The 24,401-nt window shown below is 60.8% G+C and overlaps 1 protein-coding gene across 2 annotated transcripts in view; it reads right to left on the bottom strand.

The window, feature by feature from the left end:
• Positions 1-287: 287 nt before the first annotated feature.
• Positions 288-24,401, bottom strand: part of NAV1 (neuron navigator 1) — a 192,002-nt gene continuing 167,888 nt past the window's right edge. Inside the window, exons 8-32 of one of the 2 annotated variants that reach the window (XM_055583227.1) lie at positions 24,071-24,368; positions 22,760-23,453; positions 22,125-22,568; positions 21,375-21,416; positions 20,732-20,880; positions 19,150-19,320; positions 18,377-18,429; positions 17,926-17,949; positions 17,743-17,820; positions 15,254-15,337; positions 15,034-15,145; positions 11,758-11,879; positions 7,956-8,152; positions 7,651-7,843; positions 7,230-7,398; positions 6,844-6,941; positions 6,637-6,732; positions 6,269-6,428; positions 5,731-5,966; positions 5,025-5,179; positions 4,801-4,872; positions 4,214-4,410; positions 3,648-3,766; positions 2,049-2,246; positions 288-525 (exon numbers count right to left, since the gene is read on the bottom strand). In XM_055583227.1, coding sequence (XP_055439202.1) covers positions 430-525; positions 2,049-2,246; positions 3,648-3,766; positions 4,214-4,410; positions 4,801-4,872; positions 5,025-5,179; positions 5,731-5,966; positions 6,269-6,428; positions 6,637-6,732; positions 6,844-6,941; positions 7,230-7,398; positions 7,651-7,843; positions 7,956-8,152; positions 11,758-11,879; positions 15,034-15,145; positions 15,254-15,337; positions 17,743-17,820; positions 17,926-17,949; positions 18,377-18,429; positions 19,150-19,320; positions 20,732-20,880; positions 21,375-21,416; positions 22,125-22,568; positions 22,760-23,453; positions 24,071-24,368 — 4,257 coding nt within the window. In that variant the 3' untranslated portion in view covers positions 288-429. The remainder of the gene's footprint in view (positions 526-2,048; positions 2,247-3,647; positions 3,767-4,213; positions 4,411-4,800; positions 4,873-5,024; positions 5,180-5,730; positions 5,967-6,268; positions 6,429-6,636; positions 6,733-6,843; positions 6,942-7,229; positions 7,399-7,650; positions 7,844-7,955; positions 8,153-11,757; positions 11,880-15,033; positions 15,146-15,253; positions 15,338-17,742; positions 17,821-17,925; positions 17,950-18,376; positions 18,430-19,149; positions 19,321-20,731; positions 20,881-21,374; positions 21,417-22,124; positions 22,569-22,759; positions 23,454-24,070; positions 24,369-24,401) is intronic. The other variant, XM_055583228.1, reaches the window with a different exon arrangement.

A 24,401-nucleotide genomic window follows, 5' to 3' on the forward strand; every position in this document is an offset into this window, starting at 1 on the left:
GTGGCTGGAACTGGGCAGGGTCCGAGGGAGGGTCCAGGAGCCGCCTCCTCCCAGAAGACTTCCCCCGGCGAGGCTGTGTCTCTGAGCCGTTCGTGAGAATCAGGAACTACCGCAGGCTTGTTTGATGTCTTCTGAACCCCTCCCCAGAAAGCCCAGGAGTTTGTAACTGAGACAAGAAATCAAGGAAAAAGAGCCAGGATCATCTTCTCCTCAGAGTCACCAGAGGAGACTAGGAGATGGATCTGGGGATGTGGGTCCACCTGCCAGTCCCACAGGGAGTTCTCCAAGGTGCAGCACCAGGAACCTGCCCCTTCCTCCACGGCCCCTCCTGTCCTGGGGCTGGAGAGCCCGCGCTGGGAGGAAGCAGGGCAGAGGGGACGGCACGGCACTGTCCCCCGCCCCGCTGTCCTGTGACTGGCTGCTGGGCCCTCAGAGCGTGGCCTGGAGGCTGGGGTCCAGGATGCTCTCTCTGTCTGGAGACTCGATGTAATTGGCAGCTTCCTGCAGTTTCAGCAGCATGGCCATCTAAAGAGGGGCAGAGAGACAGCTAAGGAGAGTGGGGACTTGCAAGTGGTGGAGAACCCAGGGAGTGCAGGGCTGGTTCCACTCTGTGTGAACCCGGCCCTGGGGAGTGAGGGGCGACTGGGGGCAGCGCACACTGTGACCTGCTGGCCACTCCCTGGAGGGTGTGGGGGCCCCAAGGCCGCCTAACAGCTCTTCTCCAAGAGGCTGCCGCCCAGGGGCTAAGCGCCGAACTCAAGTGCCGTTAGGACCTGCTTCTCCCCAGGCCCGCCCATCTCTCCAGCCCCGCCCACCCCATCACTCCAGCCCCGCACCCCTCCCTCCCCACCCCCAGCTAAGGAAGCATCGTTGTTCCAGCCTTCTGTTTACACGATTAACACTGTCCTGACTTAAAAGCCTTTTTATACAGAGAACACCTGTTTTCTACAAGGTCCAAATTTAAATAAAATGTATTAGGATTAAAGTAGAATGATCTCCTACTGGCAATGTAAAAGTGCAAGATCTTGGGTTTGTGCATGTGTCCATCAGATCAGATCAGATCAGATCAGTCGCTCAGTTGTGTCCGACTCTCTGCGACCCCATGAATCGCAGCACGCCAGGCCTCCCTGTCCATCACCAACTCCCGGAGTTCACTGAGACTTACGTCCATCGAGTCAGTGATGCCATCCAGCCATCTCATCTTCTGTCACCCCCTTCTCCTCCTGCTCCCAATCCCTCCCAGCATCAGAGTCTTTTCCAATGAGCATGTGTCCATACCATCTGCTAAACCGTCCTGCAAGATGGCTTGACCAACACCCCCTCCAGCAGAAGGAAGGGCCGAGCCTACCACATGTGTGACTCTGCCAACATTGAGCTGGTTACCTCCTTGTCATAGGCTTCCCCTCAGTGATTAGAGAGGGGAAGGGTCGTCTTCTGTTTTTATCCTCTAGTCAAAGCCTGCTCATATCCTTGGTCCATGTTCTGTATGGAGGTTTCAGGGTTTGGGTCATATGTTTTGGGTGTCAGTTCTCTTTGTTACAAGCACGGTAGATATTTTTGTAGTTTGTCACCTGTCTCAGCCCGTTTTTTTTCTTTTTAAAAACTATTTATTTATTTGGCTGCACTGGGTCTTAGTGGCCACATGCAAACTCTTAGCTTCAGCACGTGGGATCTAGTTCCCTGACCAGGGACTGAACCCGGCCCCCTGCCTTGGGAGGCGGAAGGGAAGCCCCTCAGCCCACTTTCTAAGAGCTCCTGGAGTCACTGCACCGTGGCTGTCCCCAGGACGACCCCAGGGAGCAAGGACAGGAGCAGGACCAACACCTATGGGTCCCTGGCTCCCCCGCTCTGCATGCTGTTCCCACCCGGCCTCTGCCGGACACACCCGTTGCTGGTGGGCGGCACCGCTTAGCTCAGTCTGGGGTTCTGATGGTCAGAGCTACCACCACTGGCCTCGCATTCACCCCGGCCTCTGGGCCCAGCAGGGTGTGGACGAGGCTTCAGTTCTGTGACACCCCGACTTCCGCCTTACAGCAGCCTCTACTCACCAGTGGGTCTGAGTCCAGGGAGCTGGGGGTGCTGTCCTTGACTGTCCTGTCCTCTGGGGGCGAGGCGATGCTGTGAGGACCCACGGTGGGGGGCGGCAGGTGGTACAGCTTTGACTGGTCTTGTTGGGCTGAGGGCCAGGGAAGAGTGTCCCGGACCCACTCCACAGGGTCCTCCCAAGCGGCTTTCTGCCCGTGAACCTGGAGAGAAAGGACCAGCGTGATCACTGGTGAAGAGCCTGTGGGTGAGCAGCTCCTGATGTGTGTGCCGCGTGCTCAGTCCCTCAGTCGTGTCCAACTCTTCTCGACCCCATGGAGTGCAGCCTGCCAGCTCCTCTCCATGGGATTCTCCAGGCAAGAATACTGGAGTGGGTTGCCATGCCCTCCTCCAGGGGATCTTCCCGACCCAGGGATCGAACCCTTGTCTCTCACGTCTCCTGCACCGGCAGGCAGGCTCTTTACCACTAGCCCCACCTGGGAAGCCCCCTGAAGTGTCTGTACTTCCTCAAACGTAAAGCCATGAGATTTGGATTCCTGAAGGATTTTGAGTTTCCCAAAATGGGAAATAAAATAAGTTGGCATAGATTGGTAGAAGCCATCTTGTTTGTTTTTTAAGTTTTGGCCACAGCACACGCATGTGGGCCCTTAGCCCCTCACCCAGAGACCGAACCTGCGCCCCAGGCGCTGAAAGGCAGAGTCTTAGCCACGGGGCTGACGGGGAGGCCCGAGACCATCTTGGAGAATAATTTGGCAAACTATTAAAACTTGACATGGACCCCACAAGTCATATGACCCTGCAATTTTACTTTCCAAGTAAGAAATTTCAGTTCGGTAATAATAATACCTTTTGAAAGAAATTTGGGCTTTGCTGAAAGGAGATACCATCTGTGTAAAAATGGTTTAAATTAGAAAACTGTTAATAATAATGAAAGTTACACGAGAATGGTGATACACTGCATCTCTGGAACCCCCCACATCACCAGGTGGGGTGTCACGCCGACACGTGACTCACGGGTGAAACACGACTGCTGGCCCAGTCACCGCGTCGCCGGTCAGCGGGCCAGTGACGAGCATGCCCTCATTTACGGGTGAGAAAACTGAGGAGGTTTTTAAAAGTGACAGCTGCCTTTTGCACAAAGTTCTTATTCTCACTTTTACAAACGTTTTCACACATTTCATTTGCCTTCAAAACAGAGCAAATTTATACTGTCTCCTTTCTTACATATGAGGAGTTTAAAAAGGTCAAATAACTTGACCAGAATAACATTTTTATTAGTAATTAGTAATGAGCTAAAGCTATAATAGGATTTTACTTAATTCTTAACTCAGTTGTTTCTCTATCTGGCCAAATCCCTAGGGAGTGGTTTGAGTTTGGAGGAGACTCAGAGGCCTAGGACTGGACACACAGCCCCAGGTCAGTGGTTGTTAGCCGTTTGCTGGGCGCTGGCCATAGGCGGGAAAGCAGCATGGTCTGCATAGTGCCTCGCCCGGCCTGTTAGGAGGAGAGCCTAAAAACCTCAGTGGCCGCGTGTCTGACTCTGTCTCCACTGTGTGAGGTGGGCCAGCCTGGCCTCGGTTGAGCAGGGTCCAGGGTGGGCTCACCTTGATGCCATCCTTGGCCCCTTCCTGTAGGTAGGGGATGATGGAATTGTTCCACAGGTCGATGAACCAGGTCCGGAAATCCTCGATGCCGATGGGGCAAGACAGAAAGAAGCAGGGACCTGGCAAGAGAAGAGGGCTGTGAAGACGGCCTAGAGCCTCACTCCCTGGCCGTCTGCCCACTGACTCCCTAATACCAGGCAGAAGGCCTTGGAACTAGAGCGTGAGAGAAGCACAGGGCTGGGCTAAACTGAGATCGTGGTCAAGACAGTGGGAGCTGTGCTGCAGCCTCAGAAATGATGCTTCTCCAGGTGGATGGGAGGCAGGGGAGCCAGAGGCAGCTTTAAGCTCCCCTAACACCTCCCCTGCATCTTCTCAGCGATCCTGGGGGGTGTGGGTGACGTCAGGGTTCTGACAGCTGACGCAGGCAGGGGGGCCACACTGGGCGCTTACTCAGTGACCCGCGGTTCTAAGGCTGCAGGCATGGGGCCAGTGGGTCCTCCACACACTGAAGACATGGAGGGAAAGGGACCCGCGCCAGCCCCGCCCAGGTGAGGCGCAGGCTGTACCGATGAGGAAGTCGGAGGTGCTGTGCTTCTCCAGGAAGGTGTGTAGGTGGTACCACAGCTTGGGCACCCAGTCCAGCACCCGCAGCAGCTCCTCCCTGTTGGCGTTGATGTCGCTGTCCGACTCCACCAGCTTCCTCCTCAGGTAGCGAACCAGGAAGCCGTTGGCGGGCTCCACGTTGTTGGAGAAGGTCAGCATCCTGTGGCCAGGGATGCAGAGGGTCGGCAGGGGGGCTGCACGAGGGTGTGTCGACTTCGCTCCCACCCGACCTGAGCCGCCTGCCTCCCACTGATGCCCACGGGTCTGCTGAACTCAGGGCCGAGGAAGAGCTGGCACTCAGATCAGTGACCCCCTCAGGTAACCATCGGACCCCGCTGGCCTGGACGAGGGGTGTGTGGGCAGAGGCTGCACCTCTTCCTGTGTCAAGGGCCCGTCTCCCTCTGCACCGACACGGCACACACCTCCTCTCCCAGCCCACAGGGCACTGCTACTTCTGTTTCCTTCTGCTGTGCCTCTGGCCAGATCCCGGACTGAACTGGTTTACAGACTTGGGGGCATCTGGAGGCCCATCCAGGGCCATGGATCTTACCTGAAGCTCAGGTGCAAGCCGTGATTAGGTGTCATTTTTACTGGTTGATTAGTGGTACCAATAATATAGGGACTGCGGGAAGACAGAGGAAAGACTGGCTTAGACCTGTCTGAACACTCGGTTTCTGCTGTGTGCTACCCCCACCCCGTGGAACACTCACAGCTTGGGGTGGACTGGGCTCCCCTCTGCCCGCTGTGGGGAGTCTGGTCCTGACTCCAGCTCACCATTTGTGGTACTTGCAGGTCAGGGCCCCATTGACCAGCTCGCTGATGGAGCCTGCCTCACTCAGGTCATCCAACAGGATCACCAGGGGGACGTCCCCAGTTCCTGTTTCCCGGTCTATCTGGTTGGCCAGGTTGGAGAGATACAGCTGCAGGTCCTGAAATGAAAGAAGGGGGCGGTCAGCACTCAGGAGCAGCAAGCCCCCGGACCGGCCTTGCAGAGGAGGGTTTCAGAGGAGCTGGGCTGGTTCTGGATCCCGGGAGGGGCCTTGGTTCCTGTGTGATGCGCTTGGACCTGTGACTGCAGAAGCCTACCACCCCAGCCCCATCAGCAGTGGCCCCTAAACCCCTCAAGGTTGGGGAACACACTTGTCTTAAATAGCTGTGCACAGGATGTGCACTGGGAACCACCCGCAATGGACGTGCCTCCCCGTGGGGCACAGCACGCAGGGACCTTGGAGAGGGACCTGGCAGGGCTCAGCACAGCGTGTGACAGTTCCGAGGGCTCCCCTAAAGGACGCCAGCCCACGGTCAGAGAGACGTCCTAGAAAGAGGCTGAGGAGAGGCAGAGGAGAGACTGACAAGGCGGGCAGAGGGCCGGTGGGACGTGAGAGGGATGGAGCGCCCCGGGGAGGGAGGAGCCTGGATGGGGCTGCCACGGGGGGAGGGGAGCACCGTGGAGCAGGGCGGTTCGGGCGAGCGCAGGCACCTTGCAGGACTGCTGGTGCATGTTGAAGGTGCTGACGATGCCCTCAGTGACCTCGCGGCCAGAGCGCTCCACCAGGTACTCGGCCAGGCGGTTGGTCAGGTAGGTCTTGCCGGTGCCGCTGGGGCCCGAGAGGACGAGCCGCCGGTGCTTGAGCAGCAGGCCGATGTAGTGCTGCATCATGGGCTTGGGGATGAGCGTCTCAAACACCAGGCTGTCCACACATTTCTCCCTGAGACCTGTAACACGCCTGCCTGTGTGAGCTGGTGCCCTGGGCCCAACAGGACCCCCTAGGCTGGCTCTGGTCACGCGGGGCAGGCCGTGTGCTATGGGGGCGGGTGGAGGGGAAGCCCAGGTGGGGCAGAAATGTCCTGTGAACAACATGTTCCCTGGGACGAGTCTGGAGCAGGTGAGCCTATCTTGTGTCTTACGGTGACCTCCACCCTGCAGCCCCTCAGCCAGTTCCTGCTCCAGGAATACACGATGGACCGCCTGACAGTCCCCTCATCCCACAGCCCTGCACCCAGGATCTGGGACTGACCTTTGAGGGAGACCACTATGTTGTTAACCCCTCGGCGGCAGGGGGGCAACTCTGGGGGCTCTGCGTCCAGGAGCCGTTTCACGTGGCTGATGCTGTAGCCGTGGATGGACTCGGTGCTCAGTCCCAGCGTGGAGGCCGGGTCCATCTTAGAGATGTAGTCCTGACGGGAAGGGAGGGGGAGAAAGGAGGTGCTTGAGAGGGACGCGGAGGAGATCAAGACCACAGGACGAGCAGTGCTACAGGGCACAGCACTCCACGAGGAAGGGGAGGAGCCGTCTGTCTCCTGGGGCCTTCTGCACGGAGGCTCCGAGGCCCGGGCCCCCGTGTTCTCAGAGGACCGGCAGCCCCTGAGCTCCTGCACCTCTTACCTTGAACACCTGGAAAACAGCGCCGTCCAGCAGCTTCCAGTCAACCTGCCCGCTGACCTTGCTGCACCCCAGGAAGAACTCCTGCTGCTTCAAGTCCTGTGAGGCCAAGGTGGGCGGCTCAGGAGCCGCGTACACTGGGCTTGGGGGCTGTCAGAGCCAAGGCTTCGTGGGTGGAAATGACAGTGTCAGGCCCCCCAAGCTCCTTACCCCTTTGATGATGTGCTGGGGGGGCATCCTCACCACCACCCGGAGAGTCACCTCCTCCTTTGGGCCACAGGTGCTGATGCCATCCATGGGGGACAGGTCTGGAGGTGGGGAACAGGAATGCTGGTTTGGGGGGCACCCCAGGCTATCCTACACCTTCCTGCCACTCCCCTTTCCACAAAGTCTTTATCTAGCCCAAAGAAGCACCAGGAGTCCAAGCCCGAAGAGCGATAAGGGATTTAGGAGCACGGCGATCCTTCGTGTCTCAGGACGCTGGCCTCGGCTTGCAGCGGCACCAGTGCCTCCTGACCCCGGAAGCTGCGCCGGAGTGAGCGAGGGAGATCCTTTCCTGCTTTTCACCCGCCCAGGGCCTTCGCCCCAACAGGTACCTGTGTCTGTGAGGCTTGGGCTGAAGGAATGGGTGAGCGCCAGGCCCAAGGAGCGACGAGGGGAGGGTAGAGCCGAAGATCCCGGGATCTGCCCAGGAGCGGAGCCCGCCGAGGGGCCCGGGGCCACCTTCAGCCGGTCGTTCTCTGCTTTCAGCAGGTCCACCTCCAACTGTGGCGAGAACAGGCGGGTCTGGAGCCTCGGCCGCAGGGTCCTGCAGACCCGCCCGGCGGTGCATCGCTCTCGCAGCCAAGGACCCACGTCCCTTCCCATCCTGCAGCCCCGCGCCTCCCCGTATCCCGTCCTGTGCTCCATCCCGCAGCCATCCCCGCATCCCGCCCCGTCCCGCGGCCCCGCCCCTCGTAGCCCCGCCTGGTTCTGCGGCCCCGCCCCTCCCGCAGCCCCGCCCCGCCCCGGACCGACCTGCATGTTGTGCATGGTCTCCCGCAGCTGGTCCAGCTGGTGGGCCGAGTTGAGGGCTTCCAGGCGGATGTCTGTGAGCTTCATCTCCTTCTCCCACAGCTCTGAGCGCAGCTCGGACACCTCCTTCTTCTCCGGCTCCTCCTCCTCGCTGCCATGGAACAGCCGGGCGTGGGGGGCCGGGGGAGCGGGGCCCCTGGAAGTAGGCGTGGAGCACTGGGCGTTAGACTCTGAGCCCGAGGACGGCCGTCACTGGCCCCACGGCCTGGGGAGGGGGCTACAGTGGGGGGCGGCCTGGGAACACTTACTCGGGGACGTCGGTGCCCGCAGAAGACGAGGTGGAGGACTTGATGGAGGGTGAGGCAGTCTCGGTGGACGCGTGCTGCAGTTTCGGGGACGAGGGGGCGGAGGAGTCGGGCGTGGCAATCTCCTCGATGTCAGAATAGGAGGAGGCTGACTTGGGCCCCTTCTTTATACTGAAGGCTTTGTTGAAGGAACTTCGGAGCTAAAACAAAGCAGATTGGGGAGAGAGCTGTGAGGCCAGGCCCTGGAGATGGGGAGGTGGGAGGGGGCTTCTGAGACACGGGCCAGAGGAAGGGATGTGCGGCAGTGAGCACGCCCTCAGGAGGGCTTCTCTGGCCTTGTGACATGAGGGTGGGAGGCTTGCCTAGGGACTCAGGCTGAGTGAGTAAGACTCGCTGCACTGTGGGAACGTCCTGGGTTTTTTCTCCCCCTTGGGGGCTCCCCGCTGTGAAGGGATGGAGGGGACCCCCAGGGCACAGGGTGTACCTCCTGGTGACCCCATCCTGCTTTTTTCAGCAGATCAGCAATTGCTTAGCCTGCAGCCTGGCTCATTTGGGCCTCAGGACCCACCTCTGAGCTGGGCTTATCAGATCAGAGCCTACCCAGCAGACAGGGACAACATGATTCCGTGAATCAAAAGATGGGAGTGAACCAAGCTCCTTTCACTGCCACCCGCGCTCAGCACATTGCAGGATACAAGTGCTTTCGACCATGTCCACTCAAGTGTGCCAGAATTAAGGGATACTTCCCAGCATTTCCTCCAAGTATGCAGGAGGAACTGGCTTGGTCTTGGGTGCTGACAAGCTGGGTGTTAGGGGTGCGGGAGGCAAACCAGGGATCTGCCCCGCGCCCGTCACATGCGCCCATTCAGCATGCACACACACGCAGGGACATGGAGATGGAGCTGCAGCCGGAGACAGAGTGCGGAGGGCCAAAGCAGACCAGATCGCTGGGACAGCAAGAGCAGAGTGCAAATCTGAGGACTCTTCCCAGGTGTCTCCCGGGGCTCAGGACAGCTGTGGGTGGTGGTGGCGCAGCAGGGGCGTGTCGGGGTCTCTACCAGGAAGGACATAAGGAAGACCCATCTGGCTCGATGGGGTGTGAGGGGGGAGTGTGTGTGCAGGGTTGTGTCCTCTCTAGGTAGTCAGGGCTCAGTGTCAGAAGCGCAGTTCTCTGTGGAGATGGAGACCTGGGACTAGGACACGAGCCTCCCGCTCTTGTCTCGAACCCTTGCGTCTCAGGAGACCGTGTGTGTCCACGTGTGAACTGTGACCCCCATCTGCAGGCCCCCCACCCCGCTGAGGTCATGGAGACCCTAAGTGGGAACAGTGCTCTGTGTGAGTCTGTGTTGCCAACGCAGAACTGCTGGGCAGAGGGACTGTACAGTGCGATGTGGTAAGGGATGCTGGGGTCAAACGATGGAGCAAGACAAACCCAGACTCTGTCCTGAGGGACATCTCAGCGCGTCTCCAGTGAGGCCGTGCATGTAGAAGGCAGCACTCCTCAGATGTGAGCGTCTCGAGGGGCTGGTGTGAAACTTGGGGCAACGCCAAGCTATGACTCAAGTTTCAGTCATCACCCTGCTCCCCACGACCCTCGGACAGGCTCTAGGGGACGGAACCTCTCCCTGAACCTCCCCCTTCTGACCGGCGTCTGCAGGAAGCACTGCTCTCTGTCCACCAAGATCCCACCTCGATTCCACCTCCAGTGGGCTTCTGCCCCGCTGTGACACTCTGCCTGCCTCTTGGGACAAGCGTCTATGAATCCCAGAGCCTCGCTCACTGGATTACAAGTGAATTACAAGCCGTCTATGAACTCCCAGAGCCTCGCTCACTGGATTACAAGTGAATTACAAGCCGTCTATGAACTCCCAGAGCCTCGCTCACTGGATTACAAGTGAATTACAAGCCGTCTATGAACTCCCAGAGCCTCGCTCACTGGATTACAAGTGAATTACAAGCCGTCTATGAACTCCCAGAGCCTCGCTCACTGGATTACAAGTGAATTACAAGCCGTCTATGAACTCCCAGAGCCTCGCTCACTGAATTACAAGTGAATTACAAGCCGTCTATGAGCTCCCAGAGCCTCGCTCACTGAATTACAAGTGAATTACAAGCCGTCTATGAGCTCCCAGAGCCTCGCTCACTGAATTACAAGTGAATTACAAGCCGTCTATGAACTCCCAGGGCCTCGCTCACTGGATTAACAAGCATTCCGACACCACTGGATTGTCATCAGTCTTATATAGACTACTTCTGTCTACCTGGCAATTTCCCAGGCTCTTTGAGATCACAGATTCCATGTTTCAGAGAAGACAATGGCACCCCACTCCAGTACTCTTGCCTGGAAAATCCCATGGATGGAGGAGCCTGGTAGGCTGCAGTCCATGGGGTCGCTAAGAGTCAGACACGACTGAGCGACTTCTCTTTCACTTTCCACTTTCATGCATTGGAGGAGGAAATGGCAACCCACTCCAGTGGTCTTGCCTGGAGAATCCCATGGACGGAGAAGCCTGGTAGGCTGCAGTCCATGGGGTCGCACAGAGTCGGACACGACTGAAGCGACGCAGCAACAGATTCCATGTTTCCTACCCTCAGACACCCAGCCAGTGTTGGCATAGGGTCCGAGTGGACTTAAATGTGTCTGGTGTGTCAGGGTTCGCTGTTTATTTCTGACGTTTATACCCTAATCCCCGAAACCCCTCTGTCAACCCCACAGCTGCTCAGAGGGCTCAGGCTCAGGGGTGATCTGAGGTCCCACCCCTCACCTCTCTCGGGCTCATTTTACTTCAGAGCTAAATCCTCAGGCTGCACCCAAGCTGACCTGGCCTCTGGTGAGCGTGGTAACGCTCACCCCCTTACAGCCTTCCGTGTGGGGCGTCTAGGGCTTGGCGGAGCGAGGGGCCAGGGCGCACTGTCTTGGCAGCCTGACGGGCACTGTCCTGTTTGGCTGCTTTCGTAGCAGGTGGACTTTGGCACCAGGGGAGACGGGAGGGGGCGGCACCCTCCCACTGCCCCAGCCAGACCGCTCCTCTGTCCTCCAGGGGCGGCCGTGGGTCGACATGCAGGGAGGGTTAGGGGCTTGGTGGAGGCGGTCACGGTTAGTTTCATGAGTGGTTGTCTCTGTTTAGGGGGGTTGCTCTGGAGAAGGGGAGGGTATGGCAGAGGCAAAGAGGAACGGGGAGGAATGAGTGTCTTACCTCGTAGACCTGGAAAAAAATAGGGATTTTAAGTCAGCATTTTGAAGGAAAAAAAAAAAAGAAGCAACACTTAATCACTCATTTCACACAGCGGCCCGTCTGGACTACACCACGCTCTGTGCACAGGCTCACTGGGTCGGGCCAGCGGGTGGGTGTGCCCCTGGGGCTCCCCTCCTCCACATGGGCAGCAGGGGGCATGGCGATGTTGGAAAGGGTTAGGGTTCGGGAGACACGAGCAGCTAGAACATCTCTCTCTGGACCAGTCAGGCAGTGCAACAGTCCCTTTTGGAGTGATCTGGCAAGTTCCACGGATACCTCTCCAGGAGCATCTCAGATGAGTAGCTCTGTTCATAACATCTCTCCACAGTATGGGAGGGGTGGGCACAGGTAGGCCAGTCCCTCTGAGGACCTCCTGCTGCTGCTGCCCACCAGATGTGTGCGGGGCTGCAGGGGGTGGCTGGCTGGGGGAGACCCTGCTCTGGGCGGACACCACCCGGGGCTCCCATCAGACGGGACTCTAGCGTGGCAAGCTCAGGGAGGTCAGCTCCTGTGCTGCAGTGGGGTGGCCCCCCAGTGGCCCACACGGCTCCCCCCAGACCTTCACCTACCCAGCTCTTCTTCTTCTTCTTCTTGGCATCGGCCTCCTTGCCGCTGCTGATGCTGGAGTGGCTGGTGATGCTGTTGAGGCTCGAGATGCTGTCGGAGGAGTTCTGCCTCTTGATCCGGAGCTCTGGGGGCCAAGCACAGGGGCGGACACAGACCCAGTGGCTTTAAGGTGACGCGGTGAGGCTGGAGGCCGGGCTTGCTGCAGGAGGAAGGGGAGGAGGAACCCACCTCCTCATCCACATCCTTCACTTGTTGGGAGCATCCTCTCCACAAGCCTTTGTTGGGTGTCAATCATATTTCAACATAAACAAATAAACAAGTAGGAACCGATCCCTGTTCTCAAGAAGCTGCCGTCTAACAGGAGAAAGACCAGCACAGAAACCAGTGACCTTGGTTTGAGCAGCAGGGATGAGGGGCAGCCCAGGCTTCCACTGTCCCCCAGGCACTCACTGGCTGCCACCCTCAGGACTCGCTTCAGAAATACTGGCTGCCAATACTGGGGGGAGGCGGGGCGCGCAAGGCCAAGGGCCTTGCATTTAACCCAAATGGGCTTTAATTTCCCTTTTAATCTGATGGGCAGAAAATCTCTTCAGCTCTTGGAAAACATCTTGTAACGGCACCAAAATGCCCTCCTCTCCTACTTCAGGGAAGGAAAGGGTTAATAAAGGAGGCAGCCTTTGAGTGCTGACAGAACAGAAGCTCTTCAGGTGGGATGTGGAGAAGGCCCTGCAGAGGCTGCGCAGGGAGCACTGGGGTTTGGGTGCGGGCACAGCGAGGGAGCTGGGCCAGCTGGGTGGGGCGAGTCCTGGGTGCCCCTCACAGGACTGTGCCGTGTGCCACAGGTAAGGGGCAGCGGAGTCTAAGCAAAGGCACTGGGTGATCAGATTTTTTTTATAAATTAATTCAGTTGTTTTTGGCTGTGCTGGTCTTCGTTGCTGCCTGTGGGCTCTCTCTAGTTGCGGTGGGCAGGGCCTGCTCTCTAGTCGCAGAGGCTCCTCACTGTGGTGGCTTCTCTTGCTGCAGAGCAATGGCTTAGTTGCCCCGAGGCATGTGGGATCTTCCCGGGCCTGGGATGGAACCCATGTCCCCTGCATTGGCACGTGGATTCTTAACCACTGAACCACCATGGAAGTCCGAGGATTGGATTTTTAAAACCTTATTTTGAAATCGTTACAGATTCACAGGAAAGTGGGGACAAGTGGGCAGGCAGCCCTGTGCAAGGCGTGCGGGCCGGCGCGCTTTTACTGTAAAGGCCAGAGAGCAAACATTTCAGGCTCTGTGGTCGGCTGATCTCTCTTACAACTGCTCAGCAGTGCCGCGTGGTGTTAGGGCAGCCACAGACGACACGTGCATTAGTGAGCGTGGCTGTGCGCCAGCAAAGCTGTATTTAAAAGCAGGGGTGAGCCAGATTTGGCCAGTGAGCTATGGTCTGCCAACCCCTAGTTTGCATTTTCCTCCAGAACACGTATTGCTTTTGTGATCAATTTAATTTACAATTAGTCAATTATAAAATAAAATGAAAGGCAGCAAAACAACTGTCATGATACCTGAAGATCCAGTTAGTTGTGAGCCTATCAATTAAAATTTTAAAACATGCTATATAGTACTTTTAAGAGCAAAGGATATGCTTTAGAATCAGTCTTCATAGAAAAAGTGAGGAAATCTTTTGTGCCTTTAAAATTTCGTGCCATATGCATGTATTACTATCTATAGACCAAATAAAGTTAGGCATCATTGCGTTAAGCATTAGTCCTGTGAGGGCTCCTAGAAGTCCTGACCGAGCTGGACCTGGGTCAACAAGAAGGAGGACACATGAAAGCCAAGGACAGGGTGCACCGATCCATTCCACACAAATGTATCTGAAGAGTCAGGTTACTCGGGAAACCAGAAGTAGCTCAGCATCCCAGGCCTGTCACTGGGAGCCTCGTTTGAGCAAGCTGCCTGTCTTCTCTGGTCTCACTCTGAAGTGCAGAGCACACTCTGTAGGGCTGCTGTGTGGACTAGATGACCTAATGTAAGCACAGTGATCAGAGCGGGGCCTGGCGTCCTGCAGATGCTCCTGAAGGCTGGCTGAGTCTGTGGCCAAGTTGGGCAGCGAAGACAGGAGAAGCGATGGGAGACATGGACACAGCCTACCCAGCAAGAGGCGGTGCTCCTTTGCTGACGGTTGAATACATTCTCTTTCCCTCTCACTTGCTTTTCTGAAATGTTTCAAACTCACAGAAACACTTAAAACCAAGGCTGACCTCTCCGTTGAGCCCTGAGATCCACTGATCTCTGTCTCACTTGAAGGGTAGCTTCTTTCCCCTCAGAGAACCAAACTAAGCATCAAACGGCGTCACACACACGTCTGTGCATGCACACACGTTGTCAGAGTGGAACGCGCTAGCTCTTCAGAGCAGCTTTAGGTTCCCAGCAAGACTGAGAAGGTACAGAGGTGCCCCACCCACCCCCTTCCCCCACGTGCAGGGCCCCCCGATCGGCACCCCCACCGGATGCTACATCTGCTGTAGCCGATGCAGCCGCCCAGGCATCTCAGCACCCCCAGAGCCTATGGCCTACGCTGGGGTCCACTCGGCTCCACATCCTGGGGGTTCAGACAGACGGACAAGGACCTGTGCCCCCATCACCACGTCCTCCAGAGTGCCGCCATGGCCCTACGGATCCTGTGCCCCGGCCTGGCCACCTGTACTCCCCACGCCCCCCCCCCACCGCCCCGAGTCTCGTCTTTTCCACAATGTCCTACACTTGGCGTCACAGAACACGCAGCCTTTCCCGCTGGGCTCTGTCACTGAGTAACGGACATTTAATCCGTCGCTGTCATCGTGGGGCCAGATCACTCAGTGCTGAGTGATAGTTCATGGTCTGGCCACAGCACCGTTTATTCATACACTTGTCCATGCAGGACAGCTGGGTTGCTTCTGAGTTTTGGCGACTGTGAATAAAGCTGCCGTAAACATCCACGTTTAGGTTTTTGTGGGGACATGATATTTCTGCTCCTTTGGGGAAATTTCAAGGAGAGTGACTTCTGGGCCGCACCCACTCATTAAAGAGCTATTTTAACAATTGTCTGTGACAGTCATCTGAGGTCCAAGGAGAGGATCCCTGGTCTCCCTCAGTCCCTTGGGTGGTGGGGGCATGTCCCTGCCACTCCCCTGCTGACTGTCAGAGGACCCTCGCCTTCTAGAAGTTGCCTGGCACATTCTGGGGACACAGAAGCCCTGCAGTAAGTCTCCTTCCAGCCCAGTCCTGCCACTGCCCAAAGGTAGGGGGCCTACCTTTGGGTGTGGCCTCTGAGGCGTTGAGGGCCCCTTGAATGACAGCCTGCGCCTCAGAGTTCTTCTTCTTCAGAAAGTCTATGGTTTCCCGTAAGTCCAGCAGCTCAGTGTCCTAGGCAGAAACGGGAGTGGTGTCAGGTGGGGCTGGGACTCCCGTTCTGTGGGCTGGGCCTGACGGGGCGGGCAGGACAGGTGTGTGCCGGGGCGGGGGAGGCCTCACCTTCTCCTCGGCGGTCTCGGCCAGGTGCCGCAGGCGGCAGGTCATGCTCACCAGGCTCTGCTCAAAGGCCGCCACCAGGTTGGCCTGAAAGAGATGGGCATGGGATGCCTCAGGTGCCGGGATGTGGGGGGCGGCTGGGTTGACTCTGGGGGTCTCAGGGAGGACCAGTGCCAACTGGCCTCGTGGCAGCCCTTAAACCTTGCTTCCCACTCTGGCCTGAAGACATGCCTGGGGCACAGACATCACCACGGTGGGGCGGGTCTCTGGAGGCATCTAGAGGCCCGGCTGTCCTCCGCCCCCAGGGAGCCGTCCCCTCTGGGGCCCTGGCTCTATCCGGTGTCACTCTTCGCCCAGAGCCCGCCACCCCCCAGAACGGCCTGGACTTCTCGCCAGCCCCGTGCCCCGGAGCCTCTGCTCTCGGTTCTCCCTGCCTTTCCCCGACAGACGCAGCTCAAGGCCCTCGGGGCAATTCCATGTCTTGCCGCTAGGTGTCAGGCCTGCTCCACGGGAGCAAGGGGTCCCCATGAGGCCTGCGAGGCAGGGAGGGGTGAGGGCCCACAAGGCAGAGAGGAGAGGGTCAGGCGGGGAGGGCAGAGCTCCAGCTCTGCCAGCTGGGGGGCTGGGGAAGTGGGAGCTGAGGCTGCGATCAGAGAGGGCAGGCTCACGGAGGAGAAGGCCAGCCTTGGGGGGCGTCTAAGCCAACTGTGACCTGGGGAGGGGGCGGGGGACGCCCCTCGCAGAGCTCTGAGACCTGCGACCCGCTTCCTGTTGCCCGGTGTCTGCCTCCCTGGGAGTCAACCCTAGGATTTGCCCCTGCCCTCAACAAGTCTGGAGGCCTCTCGGATCCAGGGAGCAGTGCTCCTGTGTGCTGGACTCCTGCCTTCCCGGCCCCGGGGCCCCTCTTGCTTGGTGTCCACCATCCTACCCATCTGTGGACACGGGTCCCCTCGCGAGAGGCCTTCAGACCCCGGCTCCTGGGGCCCACCCTAGCCTCTTTGGTCTGGGGCTCCCTCTCCTTGGGGGGTGCTGCTGCCCATCTCCACATTGTCCCCGCCCACTAGATGGCTCAGATGCCCTTGGCCAGGGCTCAGCTGGGGGCCCAGAGAAAGGCTGGTGAGAGGGAGGGCAAGGTGTCCAAACTGCCCCGTGTGGGCAGCTGGGGAGGCCTGGGAACAGGGCCCAAGGTCTGGAATCAGGACCTGAGGACCTTCCAGAGCGCTGGCGTCGCAGCTCCCACTGAGGGCAGGGCTCCGACCCTCGAGGCCAGGCTGCCTCCGATCCCCAGGAGAGCTGAATCTCTCTCAGCCAGGGGCATGTCCTGCTCTGAGAGTCACCCTCCAAGTCCACAATCCGGGCCCCCCCAGAGAGTGGCACTGACAGAGTGCAGGGTCAACGGGTCAGACGTGCTCCTGCTCTTTGCCCCTGGGGCCCTCAGACAGGGACCCCCCGGGCCTGCGGGTGTGATGGCCTTGGCGGGCGTGGGGCTCGGTCCAAGTAGAGACGGGTCTTGTTTCTCTCACTATTTTGTGTCCCAGCTGCGGGGAAAGGCCTGCCAGGGGCTGCACACAAGCTGGTGAGGAAACACTGACCACTGGGAGCCTGGGGAGGGGAGAGAGGGACCCGGGGTGTGGGCAGGATGCAGCCGCAGGGACATGCTGGGGACGCCCGAGCTCGCGGCGCAGTCTCGGTTCCATGGGAGACCCAGGCCGGACAGCTGGGCTCCCCCGGGAGGAAGGGGAGAGAAAAAACCAGCGGAAACTGCAGACACGGTCACTCTGTGCAAACGCTTGGAAGGCTCCGTAGATCCGGCTCAGCTGTTGTTTACAGCTTTTGGGGGAAAATGGCTCTTATGTTCTCTGTTTGCAGCTTGGCCGCTGGGGAGACGCTGCCGCGGCCTTGCTCAGGGCTGCTCCGTTTCTCCCCATCGCGCGGGGTGCCACCAGAGACTCGGTCTAAGTGGGCGGACTCTGGCAGGCTGAGGGAAGGGATGAGAAGGCGGGTCCCCAGCAAAGCTCACGTCCTGAAGAGTTGAGGCCACTGTGGCCAGGGGTGGGGGCTGGCTCCTAAAGCCTCACCAGCTGGAGCTCCAGCGCCCAGCCCCGGGGCGGTGCAGGACAGGGTGTGAACAGACAGGGCACGCCCCAGGCGGGGCAGAGGGCTCCAGGGAACCTCCGTTAATTCTGACCCATGACTAACCACCACCGTCTGAGCAAGGCTGCTTCCTCCTGCACACACAGCCACTGATACAATCCTTTCTCCAGCGAGTTCACAGGCATCACACGGGCACTCATCCACACCCGTGAGTTAGGGTGGGGGCGAAGTGGCTGTTTACAAACCCGCAGACTTGGGGGAGGAGAAGCCAGCCCCCAGTCCTCTGCGCCTGTGTAACTGAAGCCCAGGGGACACCCGGGGAGGCCTTCTCTTCGGATGGACTTGTCCAACTGGGGCCCACACAGCTGCCACACCCGGGCCCAGCTCTGGGCACTCACGTTAGCCGAGAGCTGAGAGGTCAAGGTGGCCACTTTCTCCTGGGACGACTCCAGTTCCCTGCGAAGCTTTCGGATTTGCTGTGGAGGGAGAGAGAGGCACACTCACGCCGGCAGAAGGGGTGGGAGGTGTGGGAGGAGGGGGTGCGGGGTGTTAGGAGGTAGAGGCAGAGGTGGGGACCCTACCTCAGACTGCATCCTCTCCTCAGCCTGGAGAAGGAGCCCAGAAGCGGGGGAGAGAGAGGAGGTGGTTACACGGAGGAGAGAGCGCACAGACACGCAGCGGCAGGAAGCGGGGCGCCAGGCCCTCGCGGGCTCAGACCCCAGTCCAGCGTTTAGTCTCCTGCCAGAGCCGCGTCACCCGGGGGCCCAGAGGGAGCTGGCCTGAAGACTGACCTCGTCTCCACCGACCGCAGGACGGCCCAGCCCCGCCAGGAGCCGCCGTCTCCACACACCCCGAGGGTCCCAGGTGCTGGGGTTGCCCACCTGCCCTGCCTGGCACAGAACCTGAGACCAGGGCACCCTCTGTGTCGCAGAGTTGCTCAGGGACTGGCTGAGGCCAGAAGGGCCCGCCCAGTGCCCTGACGTTCAGGGGCTCCCACCCGGCCCCCCGCCGCACAGGGTCCAGGGTGCTTACTGAGGAGTATGTGGATGAGGCGCTGGAGGCCAAGGAGAGCACGGAGCCGTGAACTGCAAGAGAGGCAGCGCTAAGGGTTAACAGAGGGCTCGGGGAGGCGGGGTGGCCAACACAGGGCCCTGCGGTCTGGCCCAGCCAAGGACTCCAGGCACGATCAGAGCTGCTCTCCCCCTCCGAGGGTGGGGGCAGGAGAGGACATGCCCCTGCGGGACTCAGAGTCGCTGCACCAGAGCTGCTCAGAATGAAACATAATCCTGCCTGTGCCTCCTTTTCTCAGTGGGAGCCTTGTGGATGAGAAACCCCCAAGTGCAAGACACTCATTGTGACCCCACGATCAGCATGGAAGCCCTACTGAGAGAACTGAATCAAGGCAGCTGTGGGAGCCCCGGGACGAGCGTCCTGAGGCCCTAGAAAGCCCGACTCCAGATCTGACCACACCCCAGAGAGCGGCCCTGAAGCTGGTCTTCCGAATGCTCTGAAAAGAGGATGGAGAAGCCTGCTCTCTGAAGGGCTGGAGCACCAACCCCGCGTCCCTGCCAGCTCCGTGTGGGGTGGTCCTGTCCTCTGACAGGGTGGGGGCGGGGGGGACAGCCACTGCCCTGCCCACCCCCAAAGGCCCTGGCCCCGAGACCCTTCAAGGCCTGGGAGGAAGTGCGGAGATGGCCCGGGGGGATGTTCTGTGAGTCAGACACTGTGAGGGGCGGTGGAGGCGGGCGGGCGAGGGGACCGGCGGAGCAGGGATGAGCGTGAACCGCGCGGGCGTGAGGTCTCACCGTCGTCCGCAGGGTCTCGGAAGGATCCTGACCGGATCATCCCCTTGGGTCTCTCGGCCAGGGACAGGGTGCTCCCCGTTTGGGAGCTGCTGTACAGCTCGAAGGCCGTCTCGTGGGCGGGGATGCTGTTGGAGCGGGTGATTCTCGGCGTGGTGGCCGCGGTGGGGCTCACTGGAAGGACAGAGCGGGGCAGGCATGGGGAGAGGCGATGGGGGGGCGGGAGAAGAGGCAGGGGCGTCAGCCTCGGTCCCAGGGCGCCAGGGGCAGAGGTGAAGGGGGGGAAGGCAGGAGAGGAGGAAGGTATGTGTGCTGGGCTGGGTGTGGGGAGCAAGGCCTGGGGGGGCCCTGCGTCTGAACCAAGGGTTCAGAGCGTGGCCTGTGTGAAAGCCCGCCTGCCCTGGAGACAGGGCTGGGGGTCAGGCTGGGGGCCTGGAAGCTCTTCCAAAGCCTTTACCTCACTCGGATGTGCCGATGAAAACGGGGCCCCGTGTTTCCCTAACACACAAGGGGTGGCCTGAGAGTTCAGAGCAAGACTCAGATCTGAGCGACAAGGAGACTCAGCGAGAGGGGAGCCCCCAGTGGGCACGCCGCTCCGGGTGGACCTCTGAGACACGGCGGCACCTGGCCTCAGCCTGGCCTGGGGGTCAGAGCCCCGAGCACTTCAGGGGGCTGTGTAGCCTCGCTGGTCTGAGTCGGGAACCCTCAGCCCTGCCTCTTGGCCTGCCCGCCTGGGGGGCTCCACAAAGACCTGGGCGTAAGACCTCGGCTCCCTCGGGGCCCCTCAGCCGTGAGGTGACTGACGACCACAGCTTGGCCGGCCCCTCACTGGGCGGCCCCTCTCCTACGTGGTCCCCGCCCTCCCATCAAGAGCCCTGCGGGGACTAGTTGACCTCTCCTCAGCCGGCTTCCCTCCTGCAGTACGACGATCCCACCCTGGTCTGCTTAGAGGCCCGGTCGCCTGCAGGTGCGTCCCAGGACCTCAGGCTGGGCCAGCTGCCTTCTGCAGAGGCTGGCAGAGGAGGAAGCCGCAGGCCGGGCCGGGTGCCATCCCTGAGGGCCCCTGGCACTTGGCTCCCAGGAGGCAGGGCCGTGAGCCCTGCCTGTGCCCCACCTGTCTCCAACCAGCCGCCCCCTGTGCTTACAAGCTTTCCCTTGCCCTCAAAGGCCAGAAGCATGTGGCCAGCACGGGCTCACTCGGCCCTGCTCCCGGGGCAAGCCCAGCCCCGGTGGGGGCAGACCCCCTGCGCCCAGACAGTGCCCCTCCAGCCCCCCAGCAGCCTGGCACCGAGGGTGGCACATGGCGTGGGGGGCAGCTGCCTTCGGGCTTGAAGCACCGGTTTCTGCTCGGGGCCGCGGTTCATGGCCTTTCCAACACTCAGACTGTCTGATGCTGCACCAGCTACACCCTGTGTCCCGGGGCCGCCTCTCAGCTCCAGGTCGCGGCGCGCTTGGCCTTCAGGCTCACACGGGGTGGGTGAATGGAGGCTCCGTGACCCAGCCCGCACAGGTGAACCCAGCTTGAGGCGGAAGCCGAGGCCCCCCGCCCTGCCTCCTGGGCGCATGGCATCCCCGTGGTGCTGACCGATGTTGGTGAGCTGGCCCTTGGCGCTCAGGGACATGGACAGCGCGGGTGGCGACGGCAGCTCCGACTGGTCGTCCGACTCGGGCAGCCCCGCCACAGCGTGGGAGCGTCGCCGCTCCTTGGCCTCTTCCTGGGACGGCAGCTGGTACCTGCAGGCGGCAGGAGAGGGCACGGCTGGGCGTCAGCCACCGGGGCTGGGGGGAGGGGGAGGCAGGAGCAGCCAGGCCACCCTCGGGGGCAGTGGGAGCAGTGTCCGCCCCCTGGCGAGAGGGGCTGGGGGCCGGGGTGTCCCTGCAGGGCTCCCCAAGGCAGGGCCAAGGCGACAGAGGGGGTGCCAGGGCGCCCTCCCTGAGGCTCGGGACACAGCCCGGGGCTCCAGGCACGGGCTGCAGGGCCTGCTGCTGGGGGCAGAGCGACCCGAGGCCTGGGCCAGCACAGGCCAGCGTGAGGTCCCACGTGGAGACTCTCCCCGTCACCAGAGCAGTGTCCGGCTCCCAGTGGCGCTCGGGCAGGGTGAGCCTGGGAGTGGGCCCCGGAGGCGGCGGGGGGTGGAACACATGGCCGGGGCTGGGGCAAGCACAGCGGCTCACTCAGGCCAGGAGCCCCACGAGCAGGAAAGAAAACACATATGAGGGTAAGTTACCTGAGTCCCTTCTTGGGGAGAGTGTTCCGATCCCGCTGATTACTGTGGAGGAAGAAAGAAAAGCTCGTGGGTTCAGAGTTCAGGACCAGAGGCTTGACAGACACGAGACAGGGCCCCGGGCATCGCTGTGAGCCCCTCAGTTCCACAAGCACAGGGCAGGACGGCCCTGGCACCCTTCACGGTCTGAGAGATAGTTCTGAGATGCTCCATGTTTTTCCCTGATTAGCTTTGTTTTTTGACCAGGGATTGAACCCACGCTCTTGGCAGTGAAAGCGTGGAGTGTAACCACTGGACCAGCAGGGAACTCACTCTGACTTGCTTTTCAGAGATCACATTAGGGGGACATCCCTGGCAGTCCGGGGGTCTCTCTATACTCCCAGTGCGGGGGGCTCAGGTTCAGTTCCTGACCAGGGGGCAAAGGTCCTGCCCGCTGCAGAGCATGGCCAACGTAAGTAAATAAATACAGAAAACTGTTCTCATAAGATGATACGATGGGACACGGAAAGCAGCATCTGACATTACAGGAGTGATTTGGGGCCAGGAAGGAGAAGCTTCAGTCGACAGGTTAAACCCGCCAGAAGGGCCTGGAGAAGTCCGCCAGCATCTATGGCCTGGCTTCCCATACAGGAGGTGAGAATCGGGATTAAAAGACAGAAACGAAAACCTGTTCATCCACAGTGAGAGGAGCAGACAGTCTTAATCACACAGACGCTGAAGGTCACGGAGTGGGAAGCTGACTTGGCTGCCTACCTGTCCAGCTGCCCGGCCCTGGGGCTTCCGCTCCAGGCCAGCTCCTCAGCGTCCTCTGCAGCGGGGGCAGTGGGGGGAGTAGGGCCGCCGGGGGCAGGGGTGCCGCTGGGGAAGGCGCCGGGCAGGCTCATGGGCATCTGCAAGGACTCCATGCTCCGGTGCAGCCCCGAGAGCTTGGGGTACATGCGGGGCTCCTTGGGGACGCCGAAGCTGCTCATGAGCTCCAGGCCCTGCGAGAAGCTGGCCGAGTTGATGTTGAGGATGGGGGCTGGGCTAGGGGTGAAGCAGGAGGCAAGGGGGCCCCCGGCGGCCGGGCCCGGAGCGTGCAGGTCCGTGGCCTTGGGTGCGTGGGCGTCGCTGGACACCGGTAGGTCCAGGCTGTTGGAGTTGACCTTGTCGAGGTTGGCGAGGGATGGCGGCTTGATGAAGCTCTTGGCCGCGGCCCTGGGGAAGCGAAGACAAGACAGACGTGTGGGCTCCAGTGTTAGGGAGGTGACGGGCAGCTGGGACCTGGGCCAAATCCTTGTCCTCTTCGGCGCTCTGGGGCTCTGAGCGCCCCTGAGACCAAGGAGGACCCTGACCTGGCAGGGCGGCGCAGGCTGTGGCGGCGGGGTGGGCACACACACAGGATGTACCTGAGTGGGGTGGGGGGCAGCTCTGCCAGCTTGGGGGCCGGGGCATGGCCCGCCTGGCTCCGGGGCGTGGTCTCAGGGGAGCCGACGCTCTTCAGGGACAGGCCGTCGGGGCCCAGCGCCTCGGCCTTGGCCTTGGCCTTCTCCTTCTCGCGATCCGTCTGGTTGACGGGGGCAGGGGCGGCCCGCCCGCCAGCCACCTTGGAGGGCTCCTTCAGCCTGGAGGGCGCCAGGCCCGCTGGCTTGCCACTGAGGAGGCTGGGATCGATGCTGCTGCTCACGGGCCGGGGGCCGCCACGCCCGCCGGTCACGCTCATGGAGCTGGACTTAGCTGGCCGCGGCAGGCTGCGGTACTGGATGTTGGAGCGGGCGCCCGGGGCCAGGAACCCGGGCTCTGCGCTGTTGGACACGTCCAGGCTCGTCTTGCGCCCATTTGCCGGCTTCACGGGGATGCCTGAGGACTTCTGGGCCTTGCCGAGCGTGGCCGAGCCCCCGGTCTGCACGACAGTAGCCGTGCCCGTGGCAGGAGGGGGCTTCTTGTAGCCGAAGGACCCTGACGTGGACGGGCGTGCGATGCCTGAGGGAGGCTTCTTGGCGTCGCCCAGGCGGTCGCGGCCGGCATCCGAGGAGGAGCGCTGCAGGCCCGCGCTCTTCACGGCCAACTTGGCCTTGTCGGCGGCCTTGCCCTCAGGTTTGCCTGTGGAGGGCGGGCGCTGTGAGCAGGGGAGAGCCAGCGTCTGCCCCCTGGGAGGAGGGGCACAGTGGGGTGGAGGGCCTAACTAGGGGCGATCAGGGACCCACAGCCCGAGGACCCTTCTGGGCAGGCCTCGCATCCAGCTGTTCAATTTCTCTTGTTTTTTGGTGTTTTCCGCTCCCAGGCTAGGAGGTCCCAGTTTGGTTGAAATCACAAGATGATCAAGAAGGGCACATGTCCAACAACAGGTCACCAAGGGCCCGCCGGGGAGCAGCTGCACTCTGATGCTGCCAGTATCTCCCAGGATGCCACACGGGCCCCCGGGAGGTGTGAGGACATCACCCGAGATCCCAGGAGAGGAAGGGAAATCACTGGGCAGTGTGGGAGGCGGCTCAGACCAGGCTCCCTCCTGCCCTACGTCTGGGTTCAGCCTTCTATGCAGGTGGAGCCCCTGTGAGCCCATTTGTCTGTCTTCCCTGACTCAGGACGGTCTGGAGACCCGCCGGGTGACGTGTGGAAGCTGCATGCAGGCTGCCCTCCCACCCCAGGGGTTAAGGGCCCAGAGGACAGGAGCCACCAGGAAAGCAGGGTGCGGCCCTGGGCCCTGTCCCCAGGCTCACCTGCGACCTTGAGGGCGCTCTGGGCCGTGTGGGTGATGGGCGAGGTGACGGCCACGGGCGGGGTCTTGCCCTTCTTTAGGGGCCCTGGGGGGCCCAGGCCGGCCGGCTTCTTCAGCTCCCCGGCCTTGGACGCGTCATCGCAGCTCTCGGGACGCTCCCGCCGCCACTTGGACGCCGCGGGCTCCATCTTCAGGCTGCCGCTGTCGTACTCCAGCTTGCGGGGGGCCTTCTCCTCTGACTCGCTGAGCCAGCTCAGCCCGCTCTCCGCCAGCGAGCGCTTCTCCGAGTCTGTGCGCAGCTGGAGGCGAGAGAGGGCAGGGTAGGTGCTCAG

The sequence above is a fragment of the Bubalus kerabau genome, chromosome 5 (genome assembly GCF_029407905.1).
Source record: "Bubalus kerabau isolate K-KA32 ecotype Philippines breed swamp buffalo chromosome 5, PCC_UOA_SB_1v2, whole genome shotgun sequence".
Classification (NCBI taxonomy): Eukaryota; Metazoa; Chordata; class Mammalia; order Artiodactyla; family Bovidae; genus Bubalus; species Bubalus kerabau.